This window comes from Electrophorus electricus, chromosome 3, assembly GCF_041902795.1.
Source record: "Electrophorus electricus isolate QZ-2024a chromosome 3, ASM4190279v1, whole genome shotgun sequence".
Taxonomy (NCBI): Eukaryota; Metazoa; Chordata; class Actinopteri; order Gymnotiformes; family Gymnotidae; genus Electrophorus; species Electrophorus electricus.
The window spans coordinates 34,072,127-34,099,549 of record NC_137499.1 but is presented as its reverse complement, the minus strand read 5'-3'; the positions used below and the strand labels follow the sequence as shown (position 1 = coordinate 34,099,549).

General features: G+C 42.5%; 5 protein-coding genes across 23 annotated transcripts; 3 read left to right on the top strand and 2 right to left on the bottom strand.

Moving 5' to 3' along the window:
• The first annotated feature begins 8 nt into the window (after window positions 1-8).
• Window positions 9-8,840, top strand: atxn7l3a (ataxin 7 like 3a). Of its 15 annotated transcripts, none has more exons than XM_026997987.3 (14): window positions 9-225; window positions 868-959; window positions 1,053-1,165; window positions 1,287-1,419; window positions 1,566-1,737; window positions 2,172-2,269; window positions 2,401-2,423; window positions 2,517-2,562; window positions 2,655-2,692; window positions 2,827-2,895; window positions 3,310-3,353; window positions 4,719-4,790; window positions 5,898-6,067; window positions 7,500-8,840. In XM_026997987.3, exons 3-14 carry the CDS (start codon window positions 1,115-1,117, stop codon window positions 7,766-7,768), a joined length of 1,185 nt encoding a protein of 394 aa, XP_026853788.1. In that variant the 5' UTR covers window positions 9-225; window positions 868-959; window positions 1,053-1,114; the 3' UTR covers window positions 7,769-8,840. The 15 variants fall into 15 exon arrangements, with proteins under 15 accessions (XP_026853788.1, XP_026853792.1, XP_081567371.1 ...); XM_035528944.2 differs by lacking the exon at window positions 9-225 and adding an exon at window positions 241-572; XM_026997989.3 differs by lacking the exon at window positions 9-225 and adding an exon at window positions 241-659.
• A 260-nt stretch (window positions 8,841-9,100) lies between these two features.
• tmub2 (transmembrane and ubiquitin-like domain containing 2) lies at window positions 9,101-12,182 on the bottom strand. Of its 2 annotated transcripts, XM_026998002.3 has the most exons (4): window positions 12,043-12,154; window positions 11,645-11,802; window positions 10,577-11,097; window positions 9,101-10,402 (listed from the first exon to the last, which is right to left on the bottom strand). In XM_026998002.3, the coding sequence occupies exons 3-4, from the start codon at window positions 11,074-11,076 to the stop codon at window positions 10,009-10,011; spliced, it is 894 nt and encodes a 297-aa protein (XP_026853803.1). In that variant the 5' UTR covers window positions 11,077-11,097; window positions 11,645-11,802; window positions 12,043-12,154; the 3' UTR covers window positions 9,101-10,008. The 2 variants fall into 2 exon arrangements, with proteins under 2 accessions (XP_026853803.1, XP_026853802.1); XM_026998001.3 differs by lacking the exon at window positions 11,645-11,802 and having other exon boundaries at window positions 12,043-12,182.
• A 58-nt stretch (window positions 12,183-12,240) lies between these two features.
• Window positions 12,241-16,242, bottom strand: asb16 (ankyrin repeat and SOCS box containing 16). 2 transcript variants are annotated; one of them, XM_035529787.2, is made up of 7 exons: window positions 16,037-16,242; window positions 15,437-15,809; window positions 14,994-15,261; window positions 14,145-14,553; window positions 13,384-13,467; window positions 12,979-13,092; window positions 12,241-12,861 (listed from the first exon to the last, which is right to left on the bottom strand). In XM_035529787.2, exons 2-7 carry the CDS (start codon window positions 15,771-15,773, stop codon window positions 12,676-12,678), a joined length of 1,398 nt encoding a protein of 465 aa, XP_035385680.1. In that variant the 5' UTR covers window positions 15,774-15,809; window positions 16,037-16,242; the 3' UTR covers window positions 12,241-12,675. The 2 variants fall into 2 exon arrangements, with proteins under 2 accessions (XP_035385680.1, XP_026853801.2); XM_026998000.3 differs by having other exon boundaries at window positions 15,437-15,778.
• Window positions 16,243-16,832: 590 nt separating this feature from the next.
• On the top strand, window positions 16,833-21,983 carry si:busm1-163l24.3 (N-myc-interactor). 3 transcript variants are annotated; one of them, XM_026998064.3, is made up of 6 exons: window positions 16,833-17,015; window positions 17,224-17,433; window positions 17,863-17,969; window positions 18,111-20,951; window positions 21,061-21,281; window positions 21,640-21,983. In XM_026998064.3, the coding sequence occupies exons 2-6, from the start codon at window positions 17,253-17,255 to the stop codon at window positions 21,728-21,730; spliced, it is 3,441 nt and encodes a 1,146-aa protein (XP_026853865.2). In that variant the 5' UTR covers window positions 16,833-17,015; window positions 17,224-17,252; the 3' UTR covers window positions 21,731-21,983. The 3 variants fall into 3 exon arrangements, with proteins under 3 accessions (XP_026853865.2, XP_026853868.1, XP_026853866.2); XM_026998067.3 differs by lacking the exon at window positions 21,640-21,983 and having other exon boundaries at window positions 16,840-17,015; window positions 18,111-18,159; window positions 21,061-21,200; XM_026998065.3 differs by lacking the exon at window positions 16,833-17,015 and having other exon boundaries at window positions 17,297-17,465.
• Window positions 21,984-24,034: 2,051 nt separating this feature from the next.
• LOC145653853 (E3 ubiquitin/ISG15 ligase TRIM25) lies at window positions 24,035-24,928 on the top strand. The gene has a single exon (XM_081708393.1). It carries the CDS (start codon window positions 24,035-24,037, stop codon window positions 24,926-24,928), a length of 894 nt encoding a protein of 297 aa, XP_081564519.1.
• The last annotated feature ends 2,495 nt before the right edge of the window (window positions 24,929-27,423 follow it).

Here is a 27,423-nt window from a genome sequence, read left to right as displayed (position 1 = left end):
TGATCGGTAGTTGACTAGTGATGCCTTGTAGGTGTCAAAATGGCTGGGTTTTGTTATTTTTCAGCATTTCTTGTTTTGTTTTAAAATGTTCTGTGGTTCTTTCACCGATTTGAAACAACGTATTTATATTTCAACATTTTTGAAAACATTTAAGCGTACTAGTTACTTCCCGGAATTGTTTTAACACTCGAATTCCCAGGAAGGACTTGGCCCGTTGGGTTGTGGGTAGGTGTAGCTATTATATTATATTACGAGGGATACAAAATAGCGTTTGCATCAACACGACCACATTTCAGCTATGTAATCAATTGTCATTGCTTACATCTCACATGTATCACAATACCGCTGAGATTTTCATTTAGCTAAAATCATTCTTCCTGTGCAGCTTGTCAGAAATGTCGCGGGATTACCGTGGTTGTAGTCGTTAAAAGCAAGCGCTGCACATGCTAACTCGCTAACCGTGGCGCCACGGCGCTCCTGAAGTCAGCTTGGTTTACTCGTGTGACAGCACAGACGCTGTTCCTCTGAACAGCATTCATCAGCAAACCTTCAGGAGACGAGGCCTCGAAACGGTAGATTTGCCGTCTGCCTGACTACCCGGGGGGTTTCTGCCAGCGTCTATGGTTACATTTCCTGTTGACAGCTTCGCTAGCTCGCAAGTTCGTAAGGAATTGTTAATAAACGTCTCTCCGAGTGAATTATCTACCTGTTGACCTAAATTGATACACTATCTAGTAAGGTGCCGCTTTTTTCCTAAGTTATGTTTGTATTTTTCTGTTTGAAACGGATCATGCACGCATGATGCATATTTTATTCGGTGTACTGTTATAATGTTTTGGGGTGTTTTTTCCTCTGTATTTTAACTAGGTAAGAACCTACGACATACTGCCTTTCGTTTTGGTCTCATTAGTGTGTCTGTCTAAATTGCCCGAGAACACTGCTCGAAACGTGGTCTGCAGGTCAGTTAGCTGAACGCGTAGGCCTGCCTGTGCGTGTGTTAAATAACTTCGTTTAACACTAAGATCCGGCCTGAGTCATTTGTTTTGTGACAGTGTGGCTGCCCACCTGCTATACCAGATAAGCTATGAAGGGCCCCCTATAATAGCTTTTGCCAATGAAAATGGAGGATATGTCGCTGTCAGGCCTGGATAACACCAAGCTAGAGGTAAGTGTGGTTTCATTATTCTTCCAGTTACTGCCTAGTTGTTACGTAGTCATAAAAAGAACCAAGAATATTGTCTGACCACAGGTCATCAACCAAAGCTTTTTTCTGTGTTTTGTCGTAGGCCTTGGCTCACGACATCTACTCAGACTTGGTGGAGGATGCATGTTTGGGGCTGTGCTTTGAGGTGCACAGAGCAGTCAAACAGGGCTACTTCTTCCTGGACGAGACAGACCAAGAAAGCATGAAGGATTTTGGTAAGAGAGTAATTAGTTGAGCCTGCCTTTTTGTCCATGAAGGTTTGAAAGGTTTGCCAGTTTTACAAATTGTCATGTCAACCCATAACCAGGTCTGGGATCCCCCCCCGCCCCCAAAGTATACGCTTTTTTTCCAATTTCTCTAGAAATTGTGGACCAGCCAGGGGTGGACATATTTGGGCAGGTGTACAATCAGTGGAAGAATAAGGAGTGTGTGTGTCCCAACTGCAGCAGGAGTATAGCGGCCTCACGTTTTGCCCCTCACCTGGAAAAGTGCCTAGGAATGGGCCGCAACAGTAGTCGCATTGCCAACCGCAGGTCGGGTCATGCACACTTACACTTTTTTCTGTATGCGCAGACACACACACACACACACACACACTTGCCTGAGTTTGTTCCATTTTATTTGAGCCAAAAGGGGAAACTGATCCACAATCCACATTAAGAAGAAACTTGTGTAACAAATTTTCCATAATTGTACTAGCTACTAACATTCACAGCAGTAGTTTCAGAATGCATAGAATGAGTTCAGATGTTATATTATTTAAAAAAAGAATCTAATTTCTAAACTTTGCTGTTCTGCAACTTTTTCTAAGATCTTTAACAATTATTGGAGTAGCCTCAAGCCTCAACTAAATCACACACATACAAAAATGTTATTAATATTTAGTAATAGCTAACGGTGTATATCATGGGTTCCTTTGAAGATTATGTATCTAGCCTGGGTAGTAAATATGATGCACTCCCCACAGGATAGCCAGCAGCAACAACACAAGCAAATCAGAAAGTGACCAAGAAGACAATGATGACATCAATGACAATGACTGGTCGTATGGCTCAGAAAAGAAACGTGAGCGCTCTGTTTTGCTTGTTCTTCCTCTTTCTAGATCTATTATTTATTTTCTATATCTTTCAAAAACCTACCAGCCTTTTAGCTTCGCTTGTATTGTTTGTAAAGTGTATCTATTTTGTCCCTGGCAGCTAAGAAGAGAAAGTCAGACAAGGTACTGAAATATTTTTAGAGGTTCCATGAAGTTTTGTTTTAAACATTAGGCAGAATGTTAATAAACATTTATATGAATCTTACACTCTCTCAGAATCCAAATTCTCCCAGAAGATCAAAATCCTTGAAGCATAAAAATGGTGAGTTCGTTTATTTCTTGCTTGTTGATTTTTTTAAAATAGTGAGCCTCCCTTCCTCTCTGGGTCATTTTGCTCCTGTTTCCTCATTGCAGGAGAGCTCAGTGGTAGTGTCAATCCTGATCTTTACAAGGTATGCTCATTTTGGCCTTCGCCAACATTGCCTCATCTGCCTTGACTGCCTGCCCTATCGATATGCTGTGTGTGCGCATGTCTGTCGTGTGGAGCTCTTTACTCAAGTCCTCTTTTCTGCCCCCTCCTACACAGTACAACTACAGTTCTGGGATCAGCTATGAGACTCTGGCTCCAGAAGAGCTACGATCTCTTCTAACTACGGTAAGCAAGCAACCAATCAGCCATTCATCCAATTCATCCTAGTTTAATCATTCCCACCATGTTCTTTGGCCATTGCCAAGTTCTGTTAAGGTATTTGTGGTTTTCCAATGTAATGTGGTTAATATCACAACATGGTAGTGCCTCTGTAATTAATTTGTCTTAATGTATATTTTGCTCTGGGGGGGTGGAGACAAAATACTGTATGTAAGATTGTATGTAGTCATTTGTGCAAAGATCTAATGATATCACTTGTGACTTGCTAGGGGATATGCTTGTACTGCTGACGAGCTCTGAGTTTGCCAAGCATCTGTGGCTTTATAGTATCAAGTGTTTTCTGAAAGATCTGTGGTCTTAATGGGGAATAACAGCTGGTGTTAACAGGCACGTGTCTAACAGGAGCTTTTCTCTCTTCAGCAATGTGGTGTTGTGTCAGAACACACTAAGAAGATGTGCACACGGTATGTATGTGAGACACTACGTATGCCAGTCCCTTAAAAACAAAGGCAATTAATGGCGACTATACACAAACCCACGTAAAACACTCAAGGAAAGAAAAAATTTTTTTTAAATCCTCATTCACAAATTAAGAATCAGCTTGGTTTAAATCTACAGGTGGAACTGTTCAATTAGGCTGTTAATTATTTATTTATTACTAGTTGCTGTTTTATTAAAATGAATAAATAAAAAGGGGAAACATAGTTTGTTGGTATATGTGACTTAAAAAAACAAGCTGCTAGTTCTGCCTCTGCTAAGAATGCTCTTTACTATGAGCAAGACACTATCCCACTTCAGCCACAGCTTTCCTGAGCCACACTCTTCAGCTTTCCACATGTACAAATCTGAAATGAATCAAAGCACATTTGTCAGATTATTGCCAAATATTTAGCTGTTTAGATTTTTTTTTTGTTTGTTTGTTTTAAGGAATGCTTGATAAATGGTCTATATAGTATGTAAAACATTTGCTTGACTCTTGGCCCTTAATTTAAGATATGCCATTTATCACTTGGTGAACTCAGTTCATTCAGACCCACAAATATATATTGTACACCTCCCTTCTCTTCTTGCTTACTCTAATACACTACTCATGAGTATGGCTCAGTTCATCACTGATATCAGTCCCCCAAAGGTTCCTGTTCTGGCTTGTTATGGGCCATTTGTTTAATAATATATTTTGTGCCGGAAGAGAATGTGACTAGCTCCAGATAAGGAAACAGGTGAGAATCAGTTTGTACATGATGTACTGTCATTGAGTACCACCAGCTCCACTGATGCCTGTCCCTCTGCTTTTGAACACCCTAGCTGTGAGGCGTGTGTAGCATCCCCTAGATTCTGTACTCTTCCTGAGGATATGTGTATGTGCGTGTGCATACATGTGCTCATTTAGGTTTAAAGTTGATTGTGCTTGTTGTGTGAAGGCATGATCTTTTTTCATTTATCTAAATGGAAATGATCGTGTCATGTTGGGACTGATATTATGGAACACAAGTGGCAATATACATCTCAATTTTGCATTATTTTGGCTTCCGTCTCTTATTTTCCAGCATCTGATCATTCACAGAGATGATCAATCTCCATTCTAATTGGATTAAAATGTGACCCATTCGTCTCCAATTGGTCAGTTCAAGATCGTTATAATGCACTGCCTGAATTTCATGGCGCGGGGCTCCTTGGACATCTGCCAGCACCCAAGACCCATCCTAACCACTCATTTCTAACCCAGAACCCCCCTCTTGTATATTGTTGGTTGCTGGCAAAGTCTGTCTGGTCTCTGGCCCAATCAGTCTGTCTGGTGCAGTGCATAATGCCACATTGTGTCCTGGCAGGTCCCAGCGGTGTCCCCAGCATACGGACGAGCAGAGGAGGGCAGTCAGGGTCTTCCTCCTGGGGCCGTCCGCGTGAGTCTCACCCCACGTCCCCTCACCTCGCTGGACAAAGCCTTCCTTGCCACTGTGGCCCACTTATAATTAAAAAAAAAAAAAAAAAAAAAAGACCTCTGCTTCCATAGTGTCCATATTGCATGTTTGCCCAAAGATGCAATATCTCTTTCCTCAGACCAAGCTTTTCATCATTTATTATATTATTCCTGTGGTACTTTTGGTTAAACCTGGTACATGAGTTAAACTACATGAGTTAACATTTCACCATTTCATTTGCATTGCTGGAAAATGACAACTTTGTAAATCTGTCATAGACTGACAGTTTTAAAAGGCCAGGAGACGTGAAATCCTAATGTCTGAATCTGGAGCAGAGCCCTGTCCTATCTCTGTCTCTTCCCCTTTTTTCCTATAATTCTCACAGATTCAGAACTCTCTTGTAAATGTATAGGCATGACATGGATGTACAACATGGCTCACCCTTGTGTTTTTCATTTTGTGGGATTACTGATTCAGTGTCATCTGAATTGTAGTTTTAGAAGATTTTTTTTTTAAATGTCTGTTTAGATTGGGTTCATCTTAGAATGAAGGATGAAGGCCTGCAAGAAGCATGTGGATCTTAAAATGAGAGAAGTGAATAATTAAACCTGGTCACCCACAGCTAAATTTTTATTTGGTCATTTGTAGTTTTCACGTTTGTGTACAATTAACATTTGTTGTATAGTAATGTACATTGTGCCCAGTCAATGAAGTTGATTGTGCATAGCTTGAAATTAGTCGCATAAACAAATGCATCTGAAACAACAAAAATGCAATGAAGCAGTAATTCTTGCATTTTAATTTGGTGCATTTTTCTGCCATCTCTTTTTCTATAAACTATCCTTCTTTCAGCTGCTTTTGTTTTAGTTTGTATGCAGAAAGGTAAAAATAGCATTGCTGAAAGAATGAGCGATCAAAAAGTATTACTTGTGAATGTTGAAATTCTTATTTTCTATTATTATAAAGGGCACACATTTGCCATGTATTGCCCATAATTAGACTTTGTTGTTGATTTGCGTTAACAATTACTGTTAATAACTGGTTGGCCTCGAACAGTAAATATAAAGCGTGAATATTGTTGATTGACAGGTCATCACTACCGGATCCTGAATCACTGCTGGACAATGACGGTTATGATATCTCTGATGGAGGACTCCTCATGTCCCGTCTGCAGTGGGATGGGTCATCTGACATCTCCCCCTCAGACTCCGCTTCGTCAAAAGCCAGTGAGTTTCTCATGGGGGTGCATTTATCACACGGTAATCCTCACACACACACACACACACACACACACACACACAGAGAGCGAGAGAGAGCCAAGTTCTTTGTTGTCTCCATTCATTTATGTCCACGAAGTTAACACTAGTACAGGCCAGAGTAGCAAGGCCAGGTCTTAATTTGTCTGAAATTACATTGAACAAATTTAAGGTATTAATAAGTATTGCATTGTTTTAAATTTGAAATTACGCGGTCTTGAATGTTTTGCTGCAGACGTATCTTTGCTGTCGCCCATTCAAATTGCGGAAATTATGTTCCGAAACATAGTCTCAGTCGCCCAGTTTACTGATTTGTAAATCTGAAAACTGGCTAGTGAAGATGACGACTAGCTCCGTTTTGATATAATCGATTAAGGGATTTATGGTGCAAACTTGTTTCCGTACTTAAGTTATGTCAGGGAAGAACAATTCTCATGCGCTTTCCTGCACCCGGAGAAGACAGCTGGGTTCGTACATTTACGGAATTTGGCAGACGCTCTTATCTATCCATTTACATAATCAGAAGAGGAATTTGCTCAACCAACTGAAGTAGCTAAGTCATTTTTAAAAATTTTATCGTCGTTGGAAGCATTTCTGTTAGAGGTTTGGATATATTATCAGCGCCAACATTTTCGCACAACTGACGCAATGCTGAAAAAGTCCACAAGCGCTTAGTTAGCTAGCTAAACTAGCTACAATTATGAATGACTGACTTGTAGCACTGATTTTCCATCTAGATTAGGAGAAATCTGTGTGCCTTGATTTAAAAAAAAATTCTAATAAACTTATCCGGCCAGAGGAGGATGTCTCTAATTTAGCTAGCTATGTTTTTACTGTCAGTGTGTTAGTTTCTTGCCCATTTGGTTTATTGTGTATTCTTATGCACCTCTTTAAAATGATTAACCTTCAACATTAGTCTGAAACTCTGTTCCCCAATGGCTGTTTACAGTTTGGTCTTAAGTTACATTTGAAGTAGCATTAAAAACTCTTTTATAAGTATTATGACTTTGGGATACGTGCAGACACTATACACTTCTGAGTGTTAAGGATAGCTGAGAAATGGATCCCCAGATTGTCTAGTTGATTTGTCAAACACAAATGTCTTGCTGGTAATGGTGGAATTTCAGTAGAACAGACATCCTGCTTGAATATGAACTGAAAAAGGATAACACTGAATCTAACAAAATATATATTTCTAATTGCAGTATTAGTGATCAGTAAAGTGCCTGTTAAGTGCATAGGACTCTTGAGGTGCCTTTTCAGAGATGTGTATGTAGTCTTCATTTGAAGATGATGGATTCTGCTGTCCACTTCCAAAACTCCTGCCCTTTGCGCATACTGTATTTCTTTTGTGTTTAATTACCCCTTCTAGTTTTCCTTGTCACGATTTTGTATTTATATTTGTTTCCTTTCCATGCAATCTCTCCCACCCCAGGTACCAACAACTCTGACTCCAAGAGACCTAAAAAAAAGAAGAAACCTGGCTCACTGATTGTGAGTAGTGCAGGTGGAGTCGAGAGAGAAAAAGGAGGTGATCGAGAGAGGGGAGAAAGAGAGCGAGGAGGAGGGGGTTGCAGTAGTGGAAGTGGACTAGGAGGAGCCAGTAGCAGCAGCTCCCAGAATGCACTCGGTCTGTCAAGTCGTAAAAAGAGACCAAGACTGCCAGTACCACCCGCGCCTAGTATTTATGATGACTTGAACTGAAAGAGCAACACGCGTGCAAGTACACACATCCTTGACTCTGAGAGATGGTTGTTACACTGAATTAACTGAGTGTCATTCTTTCTCCACATTTTCAAGATATGAGACCTAAGGGTTGTTGGTCGGTGATGTGCAGAAGACTACTTGGGTTTATTAACTTGTGATTAGCGTAAACGTGCCATGGTGTTTTCAGACAAATGTGTGTGGTAAGTCTGTGTGGGAGTGTGTGCGTGTGTGTGTGGGGAGGATAATGCTTATAAAAACGGTTTGAATACTTCTTCTACGACTGCACAATGTTACTGCGACATGCTTCTAGTCCATAATAATCCTACTCCATAATGCTCCTTCATACTTTACAATTCTACAAGAAAGTTTGTTTCTACTGCTTCCTGCTAAATAATGGTCCATTGATCAGTGTTACAGCTTCAGGCCAAATTATGCTTCTTATACAGTTTGTCATTTTCTGCTGCCATCTAATAAATATTTTAGTGTACATTACACTACGTGTTTAGTCAACAATGTATTGTGACTTCTGTTTTTTGCCTGCTAGTCTGTGATCCTTCCTACTAAAGTTTGCTACTTCCTGTGCATGTTCTTGTCAGGTCTAGGAACGCAAGCTAGTTTGTTGGTGTTTAGCACACTTAGTCTTTTTGGTGTTTTATTTTTAGGTATGACCCAGCTTTTCTTTGTAAAGATGAAGTTCTACCATTTGAAGTGGCCTGCTAAAGATATGGCACTTACTGTGTCAGATGTGCAGCTGGTTAATACTGCTCAGAGTGAAGCAGTTCATATGGATCAAATCCAGTATATATAAAAGCCTTATTGCTTTTAAAGTTTTTGGGGGGTTTTTTGTTGTTAATTGTTCTGTGTAGCTTGTGGATTCAGCTAAAGAGAGTGAGTCTCTGAGTTCTTGTATTTGTGTGGTGAAGGGGGGAAGCTTCCACAGTTCCTTATCCCTCCGTATACTGTCTGGATATGTTCTTACTTCCACTGCTGTCATTAGTTCTGTCTCCTCTGAGTGAACTGTGGTAGCCTGTGTTGTAATCTGAATAAAGTCCAGTGTGTCTCAGGAGAATTAAGTTCCTGTGTCTTCTCTCATGTCACTTTTAAACTGCTCCAGAGACTGATGGGCACAATTTGTGAACATGAGAACACCAATTGTGTACTAATTCCTTCAGTGAAGTGCATGCTCCCTAGTTAATTTCCTTCTGAACCAATGCCAAAAAGTAATGTTTAAAATGAGAATTCTCCTTACTTTTACTGTCATGTTCTGCCAACACACACACACTCAAATTGCCAATTCATGTGTGATTTAAAGATGTTTCCAACACTGCATTATGGCTTTAAAGCAACAGCAATCTTTTTATCTTGTATTCACAGCAAATGTATTGCTTTATAACATTTCCAAGCATCATAACTCTAGTAACAGTGGCATATGATGGCTAACAAAGGGAGGGGAAAAAAAGAGTGAAAAACAACAGTGAAATGTAAGCTTCAGTGCTTGATCTATCACACCATACAAATTCATTAGTTATACAAAAGCTATTTTAGAATACATTTATATTGGGAGCCCATTTACAACACTCAGTAGTTGTGAAGCTGAGACCATTTGTGGTAGATGAAATCCACCACTACACCCTTGTGTTGTACTTAGATTTTAATATGAACACATGACAGCTGCTGAACTGTACAGGTCTATTCTTTTTTATAAGAGAGACAGTAGCAGTCTGAGGTGCAAGTAAAGAAGAAAAACCATTTAAGGTCTACTAACCCATTAAATTGCCATAAAATGCAGACATTTATGCCATATAAGGGGAAAGACTGATAAGAGCTGATACCCTAAAACAACCAATGAAAATTAAGCCCTGTGTTACGATTAAATTACTATAAAGTTACATGAGTCAAAAGTATTAATTACGGTCTCTAACTACTCAGCCATGAATAAATCTACGAACACACACACACACACAAACTATGCTCTCTCTCTCTCACGCACACACACATACACCATTCCAGTCATCTAAATGGCACCAGAAGCCCTAAGGCTCCCTGAGTACTTTGCTACTATTTTCCTTTACTCAACTGCCACTCAACTGAACCCAATATAATTTCCATCATTCAAATGTAATAGGCAGTAGACAGAGCAAACATGCAAAAATCTAGGTTGTGCCCTCCCCATCAAACTGGCATCATTTGTCCTTTCTGGTTCTTTTTTTATTCTGTCCGTCTGCCCATCCGCACTCTCACCGGCTATGCATGCCAAAGATGAGGAAACTGAAGAAGACTGTGACCCCCACCAGGGAGACGGTAGCCGGTGCCGTGAAGAGCTGCCGGTAATTGATACGGAAGTACCAGACCACAGCCAGTAGCACGACGAACACAGGCACCACCAGGCTGCCGCTACCCAAGGCTAGGCCGGCTGAGCGCAGGCCCCCACTAAGGCTGGAGCCCAACCCTCCGTGGGGGCCCTGCTCCGGGCTGGGCTCCTGCAGGGCTCCGTCTGGGGCCTGGGAGATGTGGCAGTGGAGCACGCTGTTGTGGGTGATGTTGAGCGAGACGAGAGTGCAGCATGGATCCTGCAGAAGCCGCCCCTGGTAGATCAGCTTGATCTGACGCTCGCGACCAGAGAAGCACTTACTGAGGGGGGAGAACCAGGTGAGGTCTACATAAATTCTGCTAAAGACAAAAATCCTCAAGACACCAGTTCTCTTTACCACCAAGGTTGTAAATCATTAAATTGGTAATATTCAAGTTACTAAAAATTAGTGGTAATACTACTGCTAATGTGATGCAGATGTGGCTTCACCCCACCTTTTCAGCACTCCCACTGTATCCTGGGGCCTGAGCACCGCAAGCTCCTCCGTATCATTCAGGAACTTCAGCCGCACGGTAATGCTCGCACCTTCATCCTCTTCATCTTCTGTCCCCTCATCATCTCCCCCTTCATCCTCCGAGTGCCCGTGACTTGCTTTCCTTCTCCCTCTCTGGATGTCCAATAGTTCCTCCCCTGCACCCTCATCCTCCTCTCCACCTCCCTCATCCTGCTTATCCTCCTCCACTGGGTCCTCACCCTGCTGCTCCCCTGGGTCTGAGCTGGGCGGGGGACCTGCATAGCCATCATGGCCTCCCAGGCCGATGAGTGAAGCGTGGGCACCGACAGTGAGAATTGTGCCCAGGATGTGGTCCCCACGGTCTGCCACATGGGTTGACAACCAGGCCAAAACCAGTGCCAGGACCAGGATGATGACCCCGCCCAGTGCTGTGGCCTCGTCGCCCACCCCGTCAAACACGGTCAGAGCACACACCGCCATCCCGGACCCTTACTGCATCCACTGCAACACAGAAAGAGATTAGTCTGCTATGCTCCCCATGTTCATATGCCACACTTTAGGAGTGGCCCTCTGATTGAGGCTCTAGCTACCTTCCTGCACAACATCACTACACCACACTTCCTGCAGGTTTAATCTCTAACCTAAATCTAACACACATCTCATCCAAGTAATCAAGGACTTGGTGGATTAGGGTTTAAACTAAACTGCAGGAATAAAGATCTCCAGGAGCAGAGCTTGTGACCATTAGCTATGTGATTTAATTGATAAGTGGTCACTTAAAACGTGTTTGCCGGTCTGTAGAAAAAAGGCAACGCTGAATGAAGACCTATTAGCTAGTCAGTTTCTCTTAGTTTAGGCTTATGTTGGTCGTTAGCTATTTTTTCCAATTTTTCAATACCCATGCTGTAAAACATTTTATACCATGGACACTAGAACCATTAATACGATAAGAACCGACACAAACATAAATCAGGCAATAAAGCGTCTGGCTGACAAATATGTCCAAGATGCAAAGTCACTAAACAATTTCAGTAACCGACCTACCTACCTCTTCGCTACGACCTCACATTAGCTAGTTAGCGAGCATGTTGGCTAGCTAGCTCCGTCCAGTAAGCTACGCAGGGTGAAGTTCGCGACAGCGATGAAACGATGTAGCACAAGGTGTTAACGAATGTGTGGATAGATTGTAGTTACACGTGTAGTAATCTACAAAGACAAATGCAAACAGGCAGATTTTATAAGTTAGCTAGCCAGCATGACTGCTAATTACCTGGCAAGCTAGCTAAGATCACTAGCTCGCTGGCGGCAGGCAAGGACGACCTTCGTACGGCTACTACCTAGCTACAGTAATGGTCATTGTAACGTACTGTTTTATACACTGCAGTTTTAGCTAACCAACATGTTTACTTTATATTTAGAATGGCAAACTAAGCAAAATATACATACCGTCCGATCAAATCATTACTGGAGGTTAGATGTCAGTGCAGACTGGCTACACCTCCAGACTACTAAACAAACCTGCACAGCTGACGCTGCGTCAGCACAGGACAGAGAGGCCAAACTCTCAGACATCTCAAACAACCTCCAAAAGCTTTTCCCTGGAAAGACTTCGCAGAATAAAGCTGCAGATTTGGGCACATTAGATAAAGTCACGCTGTCGATTATTTATTTATAATAGTAACGTTACTGTTTACACTAAAATGGTATAGGACATCTGTAACAATGCCTTAACGAAATCTTTGATGACTTAGTAGTAGCATAACTTAAATACTTTCTTGGCTGCTCTTAAACATTTTTAGTGCCTGGTTGATTGTCATGAACGGCCATAAACTGCCACGAACCAGGCAGTCCTTACCAGGCAGGGTAAAGACAGAAAAGAAGAACAGAAATGGATTCTGCTTATATTCACCCTGTGACCTGTCAGGCACAGCACAGTACAAGTCATTCACAGTATCAAGGTGAGATGAGGTAAGTGCCAAGAGAAATACTATAACACAGCCCAGTTTATGGCTATATGCGTTCTGCTAACGTTTTTATCTGAATGCGATCGTTGTTCGTTATGTCCAGTGTTCTTGTGTTTCAGTGGAGCTGTCCGTCGATGCGCAATAGCAGATAATCTTTCAGGGAGCAAGGGATGTTCAACTTATTAATGGCAGAGTGATATCGCGCCCCAAGGTGGCATCGCAGTGAACATCGACAGAGGTGTTGGAGCCTGCGGGGTTGACCACTCATTCGGCAAACAGAGTTAAAGAAAGTCTGATGCTCCTGGGAATACGGAGAAAATGTATAATGAAGTCAAAACGTATCAAAATCTTATGATAATCTATAAAGGTTCTTTAATTGTATGGCTATATAGGCCTAGGAGGCACAAAAATAACTAACCTTCATTAGTTCGTCTGGGATGTCCTGTAGCCAGTCATTGCAGGCAGGAATAACATCGTAACAGTTTAGCATCATCTCCAGTAAGGCAGGGAATGGGACGTACAGTTTCAGCATCTGCACACACACGCATATACACCCGCGCACACATACACACATACATATATCACATATGTCCATGTACACACACACACACACACACACACACACACACAAAAGCATCAACACAGAGAAGGAGTAAACTGCTTATTGATGTTTTTTCTACTATTGTGCTGTAATAAATTTGTGGACTTATGAATAGCTATGAACAGCTCTTACATCCTAAAACAGCAGTTACAACAGGACAGTGCTCGTTATCAGATGTACTGTGTTACATGGCTCTAAATGTTCAGGAATGCAGTGGCTTACTGTAGAAGAAGGAACCTTTGCCCCATTGTTCAGAAGTGAGCGAGCCACTAGTTCTGGGTGCTGCTCTGGGTAATCCTCAACCACCTCCAGAGAGACAACAGGAAGAGCCATCAGTTAAACAGCTAGTGTCAGCCAATGGAACACTAGAAATGAGCTATCCAGACACTGAATGCAGGATGAAATTGTAAAAATGTATCTTAATCTTATAGAAAGATAGATAACAATGATTAGATAAGAGGTAAAAATAATGATTCTTCCTTAGCCTGTGCACTTCAGATATTTCTGAATTTTGGATTTTTTAAACACTGGCTTATATATAATTTTGACACCCTTGATTGAAAGTTTAAAAAAACCAAACATTTTATAGTATTAAAGGCATTTTGCTATAAACGTTTATGATTACATTTGTTTCTAAGACAAATGTAAAAAATGAAAGTAAATATGGTGTTGGTATGTGAATTAATTAATTTCCATGCTAAAACAAAGAATGAATTAAAGGCTCCCTTTGCAAATAGTTTTTATACAGAACTTTAGCCCCTCCCCCTTACAAGTGCTTGGCATATGTGAGAATTTCTTCATGACTGATGGAAAAACATCAGAAGTGGCTGTACCATGAAGCTGGTGAACAGAACAAGAGTGTGCAAAGCTGTTGCAAAGGGTGGCTACTTATGTCACAACATTTGCTTAATACAGTACAGCTAAACTTCATTTTGTCTTTCTTACTTTTCTTTTTTTTTTTTATACCCTCTCTCTCCCCTGACCTGGAGCAGGCAGTCCATGGGCGTGTGCCCTGCAGCGTTCGTCGCGTCTGCCTGGGCCCCGTGCTGCAGCAGCAGGTCGGCAATGCGACGGCTACAGTTCCCACAGGCGTTGTGGAGGGCTGTGTGCTGCTTCCGCCCGGCCGTCCGTGCGTCTGCCCCCGCCGCCAGCAGCGTCTGCACCACGCGCAGGTAGCGGGCCGCCTCCGAGGGTCTCTCGGCCCCGGCGCAGGCCGCGTTCAGCGGCGTCTCGCCCTCGCGGCTCTGGGCACCCACGTTGGCCCCGTGCGCCAGCAGGATCTCCACGTGCTCCTGGAGACCGCGGCGACAGGCCACGTGCAGGGGCGTGAGGCACGAGTCGCGCTGGGCCACGTTCACGTCAGCGCCGCTGCTCACCAGCAAGTCCACACAACTGAGTGGGAGCAAATACACACGCACGCACACACACACACACACACACGCACGCACGCACGCACGCACACACACACACACGCACGCACACACGTGACATTAGAATTTACCAATGATGAATTTTGTCTACCACTTTGTAGTTTGTTTTCTCCAATGAACACCTTTTGTTCAACTCAGGCAGAGCTTATTAAATATCTGAATGAGGAGAATCCAAAGTTCAGTGTTACTTCACATGCCTTAATAAAATAAAGTTAAATGCATCACTACTCCTCTTACTCAAACTTCCTTTCAAGGATACAACGGTATTTCTCCTTTTCCACTTTTTTTTAACCCCATATTCTTTTACTCTATCACTCAGTTTCTCCTTCAGTCTCAGCCAGCTGCCAGAGCAGCACCAGTGCCCCTACAGCTGTTCCCATGGCGACAGCAACCTCTACTCACAGGTAGGTGTCAGCAGTGCTGCAGAGGTGAAGCGGTGCATTGCCGTCAGCAGCAAACACGTCGGGGTCAGCGCCGTGGTCCAGCAGGAGCTTCACACAGGCGTGGTGACCCCCAGAGCAGGCATCATGGAGGGCTGTCCTCCCGCCTGGGTCTGCATCCACCTCTGCTCCCCGGAACAACAGCTCCTCCACACAGCCATAGTGCCCCTCACTGGCAGCCAGGCGCAGTGCAGACGTCTGCTTCACTTTGGAGGACATAGTCCACATGCCTGGAGATTGGGCGGAGAGGTAGGAAAGGATTCTACATTACTGTCATTATGTGATCATTTTATGAATATGTTCAGTATTATAACTGAAATAGAGCGATGAAGTTAAGGGTCCTGAGAATTGGAATAACCTACATAACGTGCTGTATTTGTCAGTGTTAGCGCGTGTGTTCCCTACCCATCTCTGGGGTCCACACCATTTCCTCGCGTAGAGTCTCCATCAGTGCGTTCACCATGCCGGGCTCTTTGAGCACGGCGTACACACCCTTCATGTCACCACACATGAACGTATTGTGGATGACGGGGTCTCTGCAGTGCAGCTGGGGCGGAGGGGCTCGCACCGTCTGGATCCTCTCCGTCCCGTGTCTGAGGCGTGGCGCTGGCGGCAGCGGCCGCCTAATGAGCGCCCGTCGCTGGGCCAGAGCTCTACGGGCCTCCTCCCAGTCCTGCAGCTCCTGGTCCAGGCGCAGGGAGCGCAGGGAGGCCGACGTGAAGGCAAACGTGTCCCGGGACATTGTAGCTGGAGGTCATGAACACTTCTTTTCTACCCTCTATAATGCACAGTGACGTGTATGCAAAATTGTTTCATTTGCCAAGAGAATTTCTTTGATGTTATTATTATTATTATTATTATTATTATTATTATTATTACTGAGAGCTGTACAGTTTTTAGGGTATGTTGTAAAACAATGTTTTTTTCAAAGTTATTACAATGGTATTACAAATTAAACATCCATAAGTGGGTAAAATGCATTCTTAAAAGACATGGCCTACTCACCCTTAAAGACTGGATGAAAATCCAACAATACCCTCGTTTGACCAACTCTACAGACAGTCTACACTTTAAGATAAACTTGTCTAGTCTTGTTCAGTATCTGAACAAGTATCTGACACTGATAAGATCGCAACTTGTATTGATAAGACTAGAGCCGACGAAAACTACCGAATGTCCTTTCAGAGGGAGCGTGGCCAGTCACAAGATAATGTTGACCCAGCATACGTTAGTGCTCTTGTTATTAATAGAATAGAATGCAAACCGATATTACCGCTGCACTTGCATTAAAGCCCCTTTGGAGGGCGCAGTAAATGCACAGTCAGAACATGTACATCACATCCTCCCTCACGGCTTTATACACATTTTTTTTTTTTTTTGTCGCTCTTGTACACTGTCTTTAATGGGTTATGGCATACATAATATCTGTTGTGTGGACATCAACTTACCAGTAACAACAGGCTTGTTAGTAACCAAAACAGCTTTTACCTAACAGCTGACGTGTGCCTGGGGAAACATACAGCGCGATCAGATATGCAGTATTCTAGTACAATATTATTGTATTATTTTTGTATTATTATATTTTCACGTTTAAACTAGTTTCCCCCTCAAAACCTCTAAACATCAAGAGCATGAAACATTTACAGCATAAACATTGATTCAAAATGTACATTACTTTTGTGAAGTAATATGTGTGTTTTTCGATATTTTTTAGTCTAACTGAGCTAACAAGGTTAGTAAACTCTGGTCTACGTCAAAGCGCCTCAAAGGATAAACTTCTCACTTTCACTTTTCTTTTCGTGACCACATACAAAGATGGCAGTATTTTAATGGGTGATGGACACACACACACACACACACACACACATATAGGCCTATATAAGCGACAGAGTGGCGTAATAATAAGATATAACAATTGAGGGAAGCTGATTTGTGTCGTAACGCCGATGAACCTGTTGATAATCAAGCTCCTCTGGCTCTGAAGGTATTGCTCTTAGTCAAACTTCCTGTAAAACCTCCGTCGTCTGCACAATGTAGCCAGCTTTTGGGAGGGAATCTGTTTCGTGGCGCTTAAGTTAATTGTTTTTTTTTTTGTTTTTTTGTTTTGTTTTCTGTGCAGCAGGTGATGAATGACATCTAAAAACCTATCCAGCAAAGCCAATGAAACGTTAAAATATGTTTTATTTTCATAGCGTTTGAACAGGTACCAGTTGTCCAGAAGATGGCGGACGCGGGGCGCACGCTATGTGTTCGCGGTTTGCCCGGTGGCATCGCACCCGAGCGACTAGCAGATAAACTTCAAATTCATTTTCTGAGTGCAAGGAACGGGGGAGGAGAGATAACGTCAATTACCGTTAACGAACGTGACCGGCTTGCCCTCATTACCTTTGAAGATATCACAGGTCTCTCTATAATCCACCCTTTAGACGAATGCGTGAGTGAAAACGGGTGGGGTTCATTTAACATTAAAATAATGCTGTGTAGGTAACAAATGCGAAGATATAGACATCGGGGGTGCAATTTAAAAGATTTTCATAGGCTACTTCAGTAATACTCCTTTACAATAAAATTAAGTATGTGGCTTTAGGTCTGCAATTCCTTACCGTCTGGCTAGTCTGCCAAGGTTGCCATTAACTTTTTTATTTGTAGCCTGGCAAAGGAAGTGAGTTTATTTACTGGTTGTCTTAAATGTCAGAGTATCTTTACTGCCCCGCCAGAGAAACAGGTTTCATCCTTCTCTTACATCTACACTGCATTTTCTAAGCCTGAAAATTGCTGATTACATCCTCATTCTTTAAGTAAGACTGAGCTTCTTTTCTGACTTCATCCAGTTGCTCTCAGTGTGCTCAGACACTGCCCACACATCTTCGAGGTGGATGGTAGAAAATACAAGATTGCTCTTAGTTTTCCATGGCAAACGTCAGTGCACCCAAACAAGGTATGCTAGGAGAATAAACATGAACAATCATAAATTAAATAACACTCCAGCTGCTTTCATACAAATGCAATTTGATATTTCTTTGAACGTTATCTACCTTCATATCATACCTCCCCATGTTCTTTTGTTCTCCTGTACCAGGTAATCCTTAAGATGTCTGTGACTATAGACTGCAGTCAGCTACCCCAGGGTAAGGAGACTGTAAAAACCCTCAGCAAGAAATTTCCAGGTCTTCATGTCCACTTCCTCAGACAACAGAGGCAGTGTTCCTTGCATGGGCTATATTCAGAAGTGCAGTCAGTTGTGTCTCACCTGGTGGAGCTCCTTGGTGACCATGATCCTCCAGAAGAAAACAGTTCTTCATACAGAAGAGACAGAAACCAAGGTTCATGGACTAACCAAGGCAATTTAAAAGATCAAGAAGCCAGACCTACAGACCAGACTCATGGGCTTCATGTTGGTTGGCTGAATTTAAATGATCAGAGAATTCTGAGCTCTGAGATACTTATGTGGAAGAACCCAAGTAAAGAGGGGACCAATGTTGACTTATCAATGGCACAGACACATGGTACTGAGAAGAGAAAAGAGTGGACAGAGGAGCTAGGTGTGGAGGCTCTGTCCCTGATCGTGGAGGCTGATGTTTTTGCATACCTGCGCACCAGGAGTAGTAAGGAGTATGAGAATATATTAGACAGGCATGGGGTGCATGTAGTGGATGTGACATCAGAGGGGGTTACTACACTGTACTTGCAGTCTGATGCAAAAGCAAAGACAAGCTCAGAGATACAAAAATGCATGAAGCAAGCCCGTGAGGAGCTGAGTCAGATCTACCACCAGCTGGAGGGTAATCTGAGAAGAGCTCAGATTCGGAGGAGTACCCTCAGTCTGCGAGGAGGGGACACTGCAGCATTTGAAGACTTGCAGTCTTTACTTCCCAAAGTACTTATCAGCTATGATCAGACGTATGTTTATATTGTAGGTCAGAGTAGTGAAGTCTCTCGGGCCAAGCAGATCCTCCTGCTTGGTTCAAGGGATGACCATTGGCTGAGCTTGACACCAAAGAATGAAATGTACTGCCCCACATCCCCCTCAAACTCGGACTCCCCAGTGTCTCAACCAGAGACGACACAGGCAGGAGGGGCAAGTGGTGTGCTCAGAACAGTGGTCCCAAAAGTGAACAACTCAGGAGTGGAACAAAGAGGGCGGGGCAGGGAGGAATACAAACTGGCAGCCCGGTTTAAGAAGTCTGAGAAGGGATTTCTGGGATTCAGCCCTGGAGAAAGTAGGAGAGCTAGAGAACTCCAAGATTTAATCCCAGACATGAACATGTTAACGCTAACATCAAACTCTGAACCAACACCACCCTCGAGGTCCTCCTTACGTACTGCAGGCACAGGGAATGATGAGAAAGCTAGTGTTTCTCAGATTGGTGTGCTTGGACCAGTAGGAGCAAGCCACACCGGAGATGATATTTTGTATCATAAGATGAGTCACCAGACCTTTCCAAACTCATTCAAAACCTGTGAATCACTTGCAAACAAATTTAGCAGAACATGTTCCACAAGATCTACCTCCACATTAACACCTGCAGTCAAAGCACCACCCAGCACATCTGTGAATGCCCTGTCAGACCTTGAAAAACAGGCCAAGCCTCATGTGCTTGCCACATTGTCTAACCCCCATCCTTCCTTAAAAAGGGCAAATAGTTTTTCTGGACGACCTTCACAAAAACAGGAGATGCAAAAGTCTGGGATCAAAAAATCAAGCCATTACCTTAGAAGACCAAGGTACAGTAGCTTTAAAAGTGCTGAACAGGCAGATGAACATTCACATGGTGTTGTCTCATCAGACATTTTAGTATCTGCAGTGATGTGGAACTACATGAAAGAGGCATATCAGTCCCGTCTGGCTGCTCTGATCTCTGATCTACAAGTCTCTGAGAGTCCAGCAAGTAAGGGTGAGGTCAGAGTTAATCTGAAGGGATCAGAGGTGTCCAAGGTTGGTAATAGTCAGAGTGAACTTCAGAAGCTAGTAGGCATGATAGCTTCGGACTTTTGTGTTCAGGAGCTTCGAATGTCTGATCTTGGTGTAACTGAAGGTAGTGAGGTATTTAAGGCATGTTGCTCAAACATACGCTCGCAGTTCAGCAAAATCTCCCTGCACACTGTAAAGGATGGGGTCTTCCTGACCGGGCCCAAGATGCTGTGTTCGCATGCCAGTGAAATGTTAAAAGAAGTGTTTCCTAATGTAGTGTCTAATTCTGCACCTCAAACCAATACATTTTCCCATCAGGGAACTACAGACCAATGTATTGCATCAGATAATGAGACTCTGTTCCAAAGCAATGGCCATATTAGACCAAGTCAGATAAAAGCTGACATAGAGGCTGACATAGAGTGTCATGAAGGATCGCGATCAGACTCCCAGTCTCAGCTCTGGAATGTGAGACCTGGAATCCAATCACCAAAGCAAAACCAAGTCATTAGAAAGAAGTTTAAGAAGGGTGGATCTGCAGATTTGGAAGCAGAAAAGACTGATGTGTTGTTGAACAAATCGTCTGTGGGGAGCAGTAGCTCTACCTCATTCACAACACAGACAAAACAAAAAGTGACCCAGACGAATTCAAAACCTTCTACCTTGCCAGCCGGTAACCATTCAGAACCTTGTGTGTGTGGAGAGAGGGGTACACGTACAAGCTGCAATTTGGTCCCGCGCTCCTGCTACCTTCCACTTCATGCTCGGTGCATGGTATGTCCCACAGTGAAGATAACTGGGGAGCCTTCACAGGACATGTGGGTGGATAGAATAAAAGAGGCACATACTGCAGAAAGGCTCACAGGAAAAGAGGCAGGCAAGGGACCAACACAGGTGCAAGGCATTCATGGCACCATGAAGTGTGTCGAGCTACCACAAAGCCTGTCAGGCTACGAACCGTACCGAACTGCCAAGATCACCTATTACATTCCTGATGGCATCCAAGGGGTATAAGTGTGAAAGCACTTTCTTCCTCATAGATGAGATAGCCTTGTAAAAGACATGTTGGATGGTTTAGAACTTGTTTATACCAGTTTGTTATTTGTTTTTCTCATAGGCGGAGCATCCTAATCCTGGGTCACCATTCCAAGGAGGCATATTTGACACTTATCTGCCTCTGAGCACAAAGGGGCAGGGATTACTGCGTTGCCTGGAAAAAGCATTTAAGCAAGGTTTAACCTTCACTATTTGTCCTGGTGACATGAAGGGCTACAGAAGTGCAAGAATAGTTTGGGACAGAATCCCTCACAAGATGAATATGGAAGGGGGGAGGAGTCGGTGAGTTATAGTGCACCTTCCCTGTCAGAATGAGAAAAACGTATAATGAATGAAAGTTACATGAAATGCAGCAAAGAATAAAGGGAAGAGGGCAAGAAATGATGTTTTAAAATAATGCAGTTTAAGCCACAGGGTATATTTGTAAGCTTTCAAAAACAGATACACTTAAGTCCTTTGCAAAATAGGTGTACTCAAGTTCAGCTTCAGTTACATTTCAGCTTCAGTTACATAAAAAATATTTGCCATGAACATTGCAGTTGCATTAAATGTTGAAATTGTTAAAGCACTGCACATCTTGCATGGGTTTTCTAATAACTCATTCAAGATTACTAATAAATTATTTTGTGTGTGTATACAGGAATGGATATCCAGATTCAACATATCTTAATGACCTGGCTGAGGCACTGAAGGCTAGTAGGATTGAGGAAGCTATACTGAATGAAAACTAAGTGCAATCCAATTTTCAATTTTCTTAACCTCAACAGCTTCAGGCATAATGCTTTTTAGAATCAAGCCTTTGTAAAGACGTGTGTGTAAATCTGTGGTCAATTTATAACATTTAAAGAGTAAAATTCTGTATTTTATTATGAGTGGCACTTTCTAAATGATGTCACAGTTTTCCCCATAAAGCACATAATTTGTTGTGTGTGATGTATGCTGGTGTAGTACACATATACCTATTAAACTAATTTAATGTCTAAATGTAACATTTTGTTCTTTGTTACCATTTAAAAAAATATAGCCGAATAACACAATTGCTTTATTAAATTTGTTTTATAATGTTCATTTATACGTCTTTTAGATTACTCAAATATTTTTTTTTTACAGGTTCTTCATAAAACAATAACATTTATTTTTCTATATGTGAGGGGTGGGGATTTATAGCCGCTAAACTACTGAAGTGATAGATCCATTCAGACAGACACTACTCTACTCGTAACTCCGCATAATGATGACTGAGTTATGCAAATCAAATCCTCTATGGATTGTTTAGATGCCTTGTGAGAGATGCATTTTCAGCATTTTCATCTTAGAGAGCTATTTAAAGGGGAGAGATAGAACATCCTTAAGGCCACTGGATACTTGATGATGATCTACTTTCATCATAAAAAAGCCCCTGGAGATTTTCTATTGCACTTACCAGCAACTGAACTTTTATTTGTGCATAATGGATGAACACAAAGACACTGATGCTGTTTCAGCATCGTGAGAGAGAAATAAGAGGATCTATAGCACAATGACTATGCTTGTGATAGCACTGTGACTGTACAACATGCTTTTGGCATATAAGTATTAAATGAAATGGATCATTATTTCAGGCTAAAAAGAATTAGTTCCAGGAACCAGTTTCATGGCAACCCAGTTGGTTTACTGTCTCAGGGGTGAGTGAATGATGCAAGGACTAGTTGCCAACAATGAATCAATGAGAAACAGCAGGAACTGCATGAGCTGAGAAAAAGCAATGAGAAAGGCCATTAATTCTCTGAAAGTAAGTGTTGACTAGGGACTATAAAGTCTTGCACAGACTGTGAACCAGGTGTCTCACAGCATGCTTTGTATGTGCAAAAGTAGGCTATATATACAGTGTGCATATTGAGTAAATTAAATTCTGATAATGTTGTGTAAACGCTGACTTTTTGTGATTTTGTTTGCAATCTGGGTGAACTGCCCCTCTGGGAATTTAGAACATGTACTCATAAACTCACTAGGCAAAATTAGTCACCTGTGACTGAAACATACCTAATAGCATGTAATACCCCCACAAGCATGAATAACTGCTATAGAACTGTATATTTTGAAGCTTGTGTCAACAGCATTATAGTAAACATCACTCATGATTTATTCTGGGCACGTCAGAGGGGACTTCACACAATCTTTACTTGCCCACCTAGTCATGCATGGACTCGAGGGATGTTTGAAAATCCTGAGACAAGCAGTTGGCCACAAATACAGATGACATTACAATGATCGAAACTAGTTTCCAACCTTTGGTTTATGCACCAGCTGACATTTGGTAGATGTCTGATCGTAGTGATTAATATACTACATTTTCCCAACAAGACTGGAATGTCAGCTAGATCATTTTATGGAAGATGCTTTCACTCATTTATTTATGTGTAAATAAACTTGTTTTGCCTTGCCAAGGTAAATAATTGCTCCTCACTGTTATCACAGGGGAGGTAAGAAATTCTTGTAATTTCCTGTAAAGATGGAGTGTGAAGCATGGGATTGATTCTGAGAGAAATGTTATTTGAGCTGTTTTATCTGGCTGTGTTACATCTATGGCATTTAGCAGATTTGTAAATCGCTCTTCATAAGAAGGTCTGCTAAATGCCATAAATGTAAATTTGATTCAGTTAGCAAAAACTCATTTAGATTCTAGGTAAATTCTAAAGTACTCAAATTTCCCCATTTTTCCTTCCCTACTCATTGTGTCGGTATTGTAGTGTGTTGGCTGAAGCAGGGTCTACAAGGCAGTTTAAGCTGAACTTTATTTGGTTCTATTAAAACACTTACCGCCCAGTTCTGGCTATGAACATAGCTGCTTCCCATATATGTGTGCCAATTAGATTCCACGCCACTTTATTCCACCAGAACAATTACTGCAGGCCTGTCAAACCCACAATGCTGGAAGACTTCAAACACCGGTTATACCACTTCGCAATGTACCGTGGCTTCTTCCATTCTTACACACCCACACACATGAAATGATATGCAACAAGAAAGCTGAAGCTTTTAAACAGCAAATCCTGATGGCGAAGAGTAAGAAGGCAGAAACAGCCATCGAGAACCAGGACTCTTTCAGCTGTTCCATATGCCTGGAGCCCCTCGAGGATCCGGTGATGATTCTATGTGGACATAACTACTGCATGGCTTGCATTAATAATTACTGGAATCAACATGAGCACACTGGGACCTACAGGTGCCCTGAGTGCAGGGAGTCCTTCACGCCAAGGCCCACTCTCAACAAGAATGGCATGTTTGCTGAGGTGGTGGAGCAGTTAAAAAAGGCAAGACTGAGGGATGCTTCGCCTGCCGATTCTAAACCTACACACGTGGAATGCAGAAGCTGCACAGGTCGGAATCTCCAAGCTACTGGAACCTTCCCCGGGCACGAGCTTCATGCACGTGGGTACAACGCTGCCAACCTAAGGGAAAAACACACTGTGATCGTTGTCAGTGGAGAACCCAGCAAGAACACATGTATTCACAACATGCCTCTGGAGATCTACTGCCGTACCGACCAGCAGCTGATCTGCTCCCTGTGCTATGTTGAGAGTCACAGGGACCACAATGCTGTTGCAGTTACACTGCTTAGTCCAGAAAGGTGCAAGAGGTGTCGAGGGACAAAGTGGCACTGGAAGAGGTCACATGGGCACAGCCGAAAGAAACACAAGTGCAGTGGGCACTGGAGCAGGCATGGGAGCGGGAACAGGAAGAACTCACTTTGGAAAAGCACACACGAAACAGGTCACTGTGAAAGTCATGGGCACCACCTTAGGATGCACGTACACATGGAGGGAGGCGGGCATGTGATGGGCAGGCCTGAAAATGGGCAGAGGAGCAGCAGGCATGAGAGGACACCAAAAAGGGCCAAGGAGCGAACATCTGGAGGACGCCGCTCAGACCGACATCAGCGATACTGACATGGGGTCGTGAGTTAGGAAACGCAGTGCCAATGCAGACATTTAAGTGAAACTTGGGCTGAAATAGAACAGTGGCATTTTGCTGGTCTCGGATGCGTTAACACTGAGAGACTGATTTTATTTACTTGTAATATGTATTAGTGGCTATTCGGTTAATTAAAATTACATATTTGTTTGGAAATTCAAAATTGTATCATGGCCATGACCTCTCACTGAAATCATCCAAACTATATATTTATATGTATGTGTAGGTCATTGTCAAAATTGTTATATTATCAATACTCAATACACAAATTTAAGATGATCACATTTACAAGAATGGAGAAAATGTGGATATGCCTACATAAATTTCTGAAGGCCATTAAAATTACTTTAAATCTTTACAAAAATCGATGTCTCAATATGGTTTTAAATATTTAAATTTACAAACGTATGTAAACTAATTTTTTACATTCATTTGAAAAACACTTTTTGAAGCATGAACAATTTATATTTAAATTTACCATCATTAATTCAATGCACGTTCTTGAATCGAAGAGAACTGTATCTTATATGTGCACAATCACGTTCAACTTGTTTTAATAAATCAATAACACAATAAACCAACATTTTTTTTTTTGTTATGCTCTTTTATTAGTCCTGGAAAACATGTAAGGCATAATGGTAACGTCACACACAGAAGCATTAATGAGCTCCATGGTCCTTGCGACCGTGCGTCTAAATCGCACGTGGTCCAACCCAGAGTTAAGCAGAGAAGCTGGGGGGGGGGGGGGCACTTCAGAGGATCTCAAACAAAATGGAGAGAGCAGTGATGCAGGGATAGGAGGGGAAAAAAAAAAAAAAGCTCAAACATCCTGTCGCACTTCTCTGACGTGTGTGGGGGGAGAGGAGCCAGTATAGACAGAAGGGTACTGCGATTTTTAGGGCAGTAAAGTCAATTTAGCCACTGCTCGGCCTAGTCAGCGCTGATGGGTGGATGGACATGTAAATCACGTGATGGGCTGGAGACTGGGGGCTGTGATTAGGGGCCCTGGGGTTTTAAACAAAAGTATAGGTAAAATGAGAGGGCCTAGGGAGAGCATAAGCTAATGCTTTAAGTGTGATAGCTATGTTATACAAAGGCATAACAATCAAGAAAATAATAATCTTGGTTCTTACAAATACATAAAAACACTGTAATAACGTGCATCACTACTGTGAAAAAAAACATGAGATGTGCTTGTGAGATTTGAAGTTTAATCTCTGTGAGACTGTATTTGTATGTGACCGTACGTGTATGTTGTATGCATTATTTTAACAATGGGATGTAACCCAAATCCACCTATACAGTTTTCCAAAACGTACATAATAATCCTCCCTGTCTAAGCTAAATTTAACTTTTTTATTGGCTGGTTATGAATGACTGCCAGTTTCAGTCACTGCATTTATGAGCAGTCGAGCAGCTACACTGTTCTTGTAGCTGATGAACGCAGGGCTGTTTTCGAGCTTTCGTGCTCGGCAGGGGCCGAGCTCCAGCTCGACCTCTCTGGCTCTTGGCCCCATGGGGTCCAAGAGGCCATCACACCTGCAGCTGAGCTCACCTCGGGGGCCAGGCGAGCTCTGAGCTGAGGAGTGGGAGGGTGACCATTGTGTACGCGTGCTATTGGACGCATGTCACACTGCTGGACACGTGCACCTACAGTCCAGATGTTCATACTGCTGGGAATGGGTTCCATGCCATTTTCGAGTCAATTCCATAATGGTGCATTTTTTGCTGTGCAGGGAGACTAATCCAAGAAAAAGCTGAGTAAAAAGCGGAATCGACAGCTCCGATGTCACACGCATCTGGAACACATTCTAGAACCAGAGCAGCTGTGCTGGAATACATCAGAGAATGACAGGGTAGAGCTGGGAAGGAACCTGGGTTCTATAATGAGAACAGTCAGACCGAACAGTGCAGTCAACAGCAAAGCTATTTATGCCGACCAAGACACTGTTATACAACTCAGCCTATTTTTCAAACCAGTGAGCTCAGCAAAGACTGTTGTTCCTTCTCCGTTTCTCTTTGGGAGACTGCAACTTGCATAACACACAGGTTAACCCTTCATTTTTTTAAATCCTTTTTAAAGTCAGTTTATATCTGATCACATGTAATTGCTCAGATAGGAGCTGTGTTGTCTGATCTTGTCTAGTAATCATAAGTGCACTCTGCAGTGACATTGTAAACAGTTTTAACTGATCTGGTGTCAGATCTCATCAGCCCTTCAGGACAGGGCTGTTGGGCCAAAGAGTGTGTGTGTGTGTGTGTGTGTGTGTGTGTGTGTGTGTGTGTGTGTGTGTGGAGGTATTCCGGTGTTCGTTAACGATTAGCACATTGAAAACTAGACAGGGATTGCATGGATCAGAACGTTAGCGAAAAAGCCGGAAACAGTTTTTAAGCACCAATAAATCTCAGGGTTACGGCCAACCACACACGACAGGTACAATGTTTTTTTTTTTTGTTTGTTTGTTTGTTT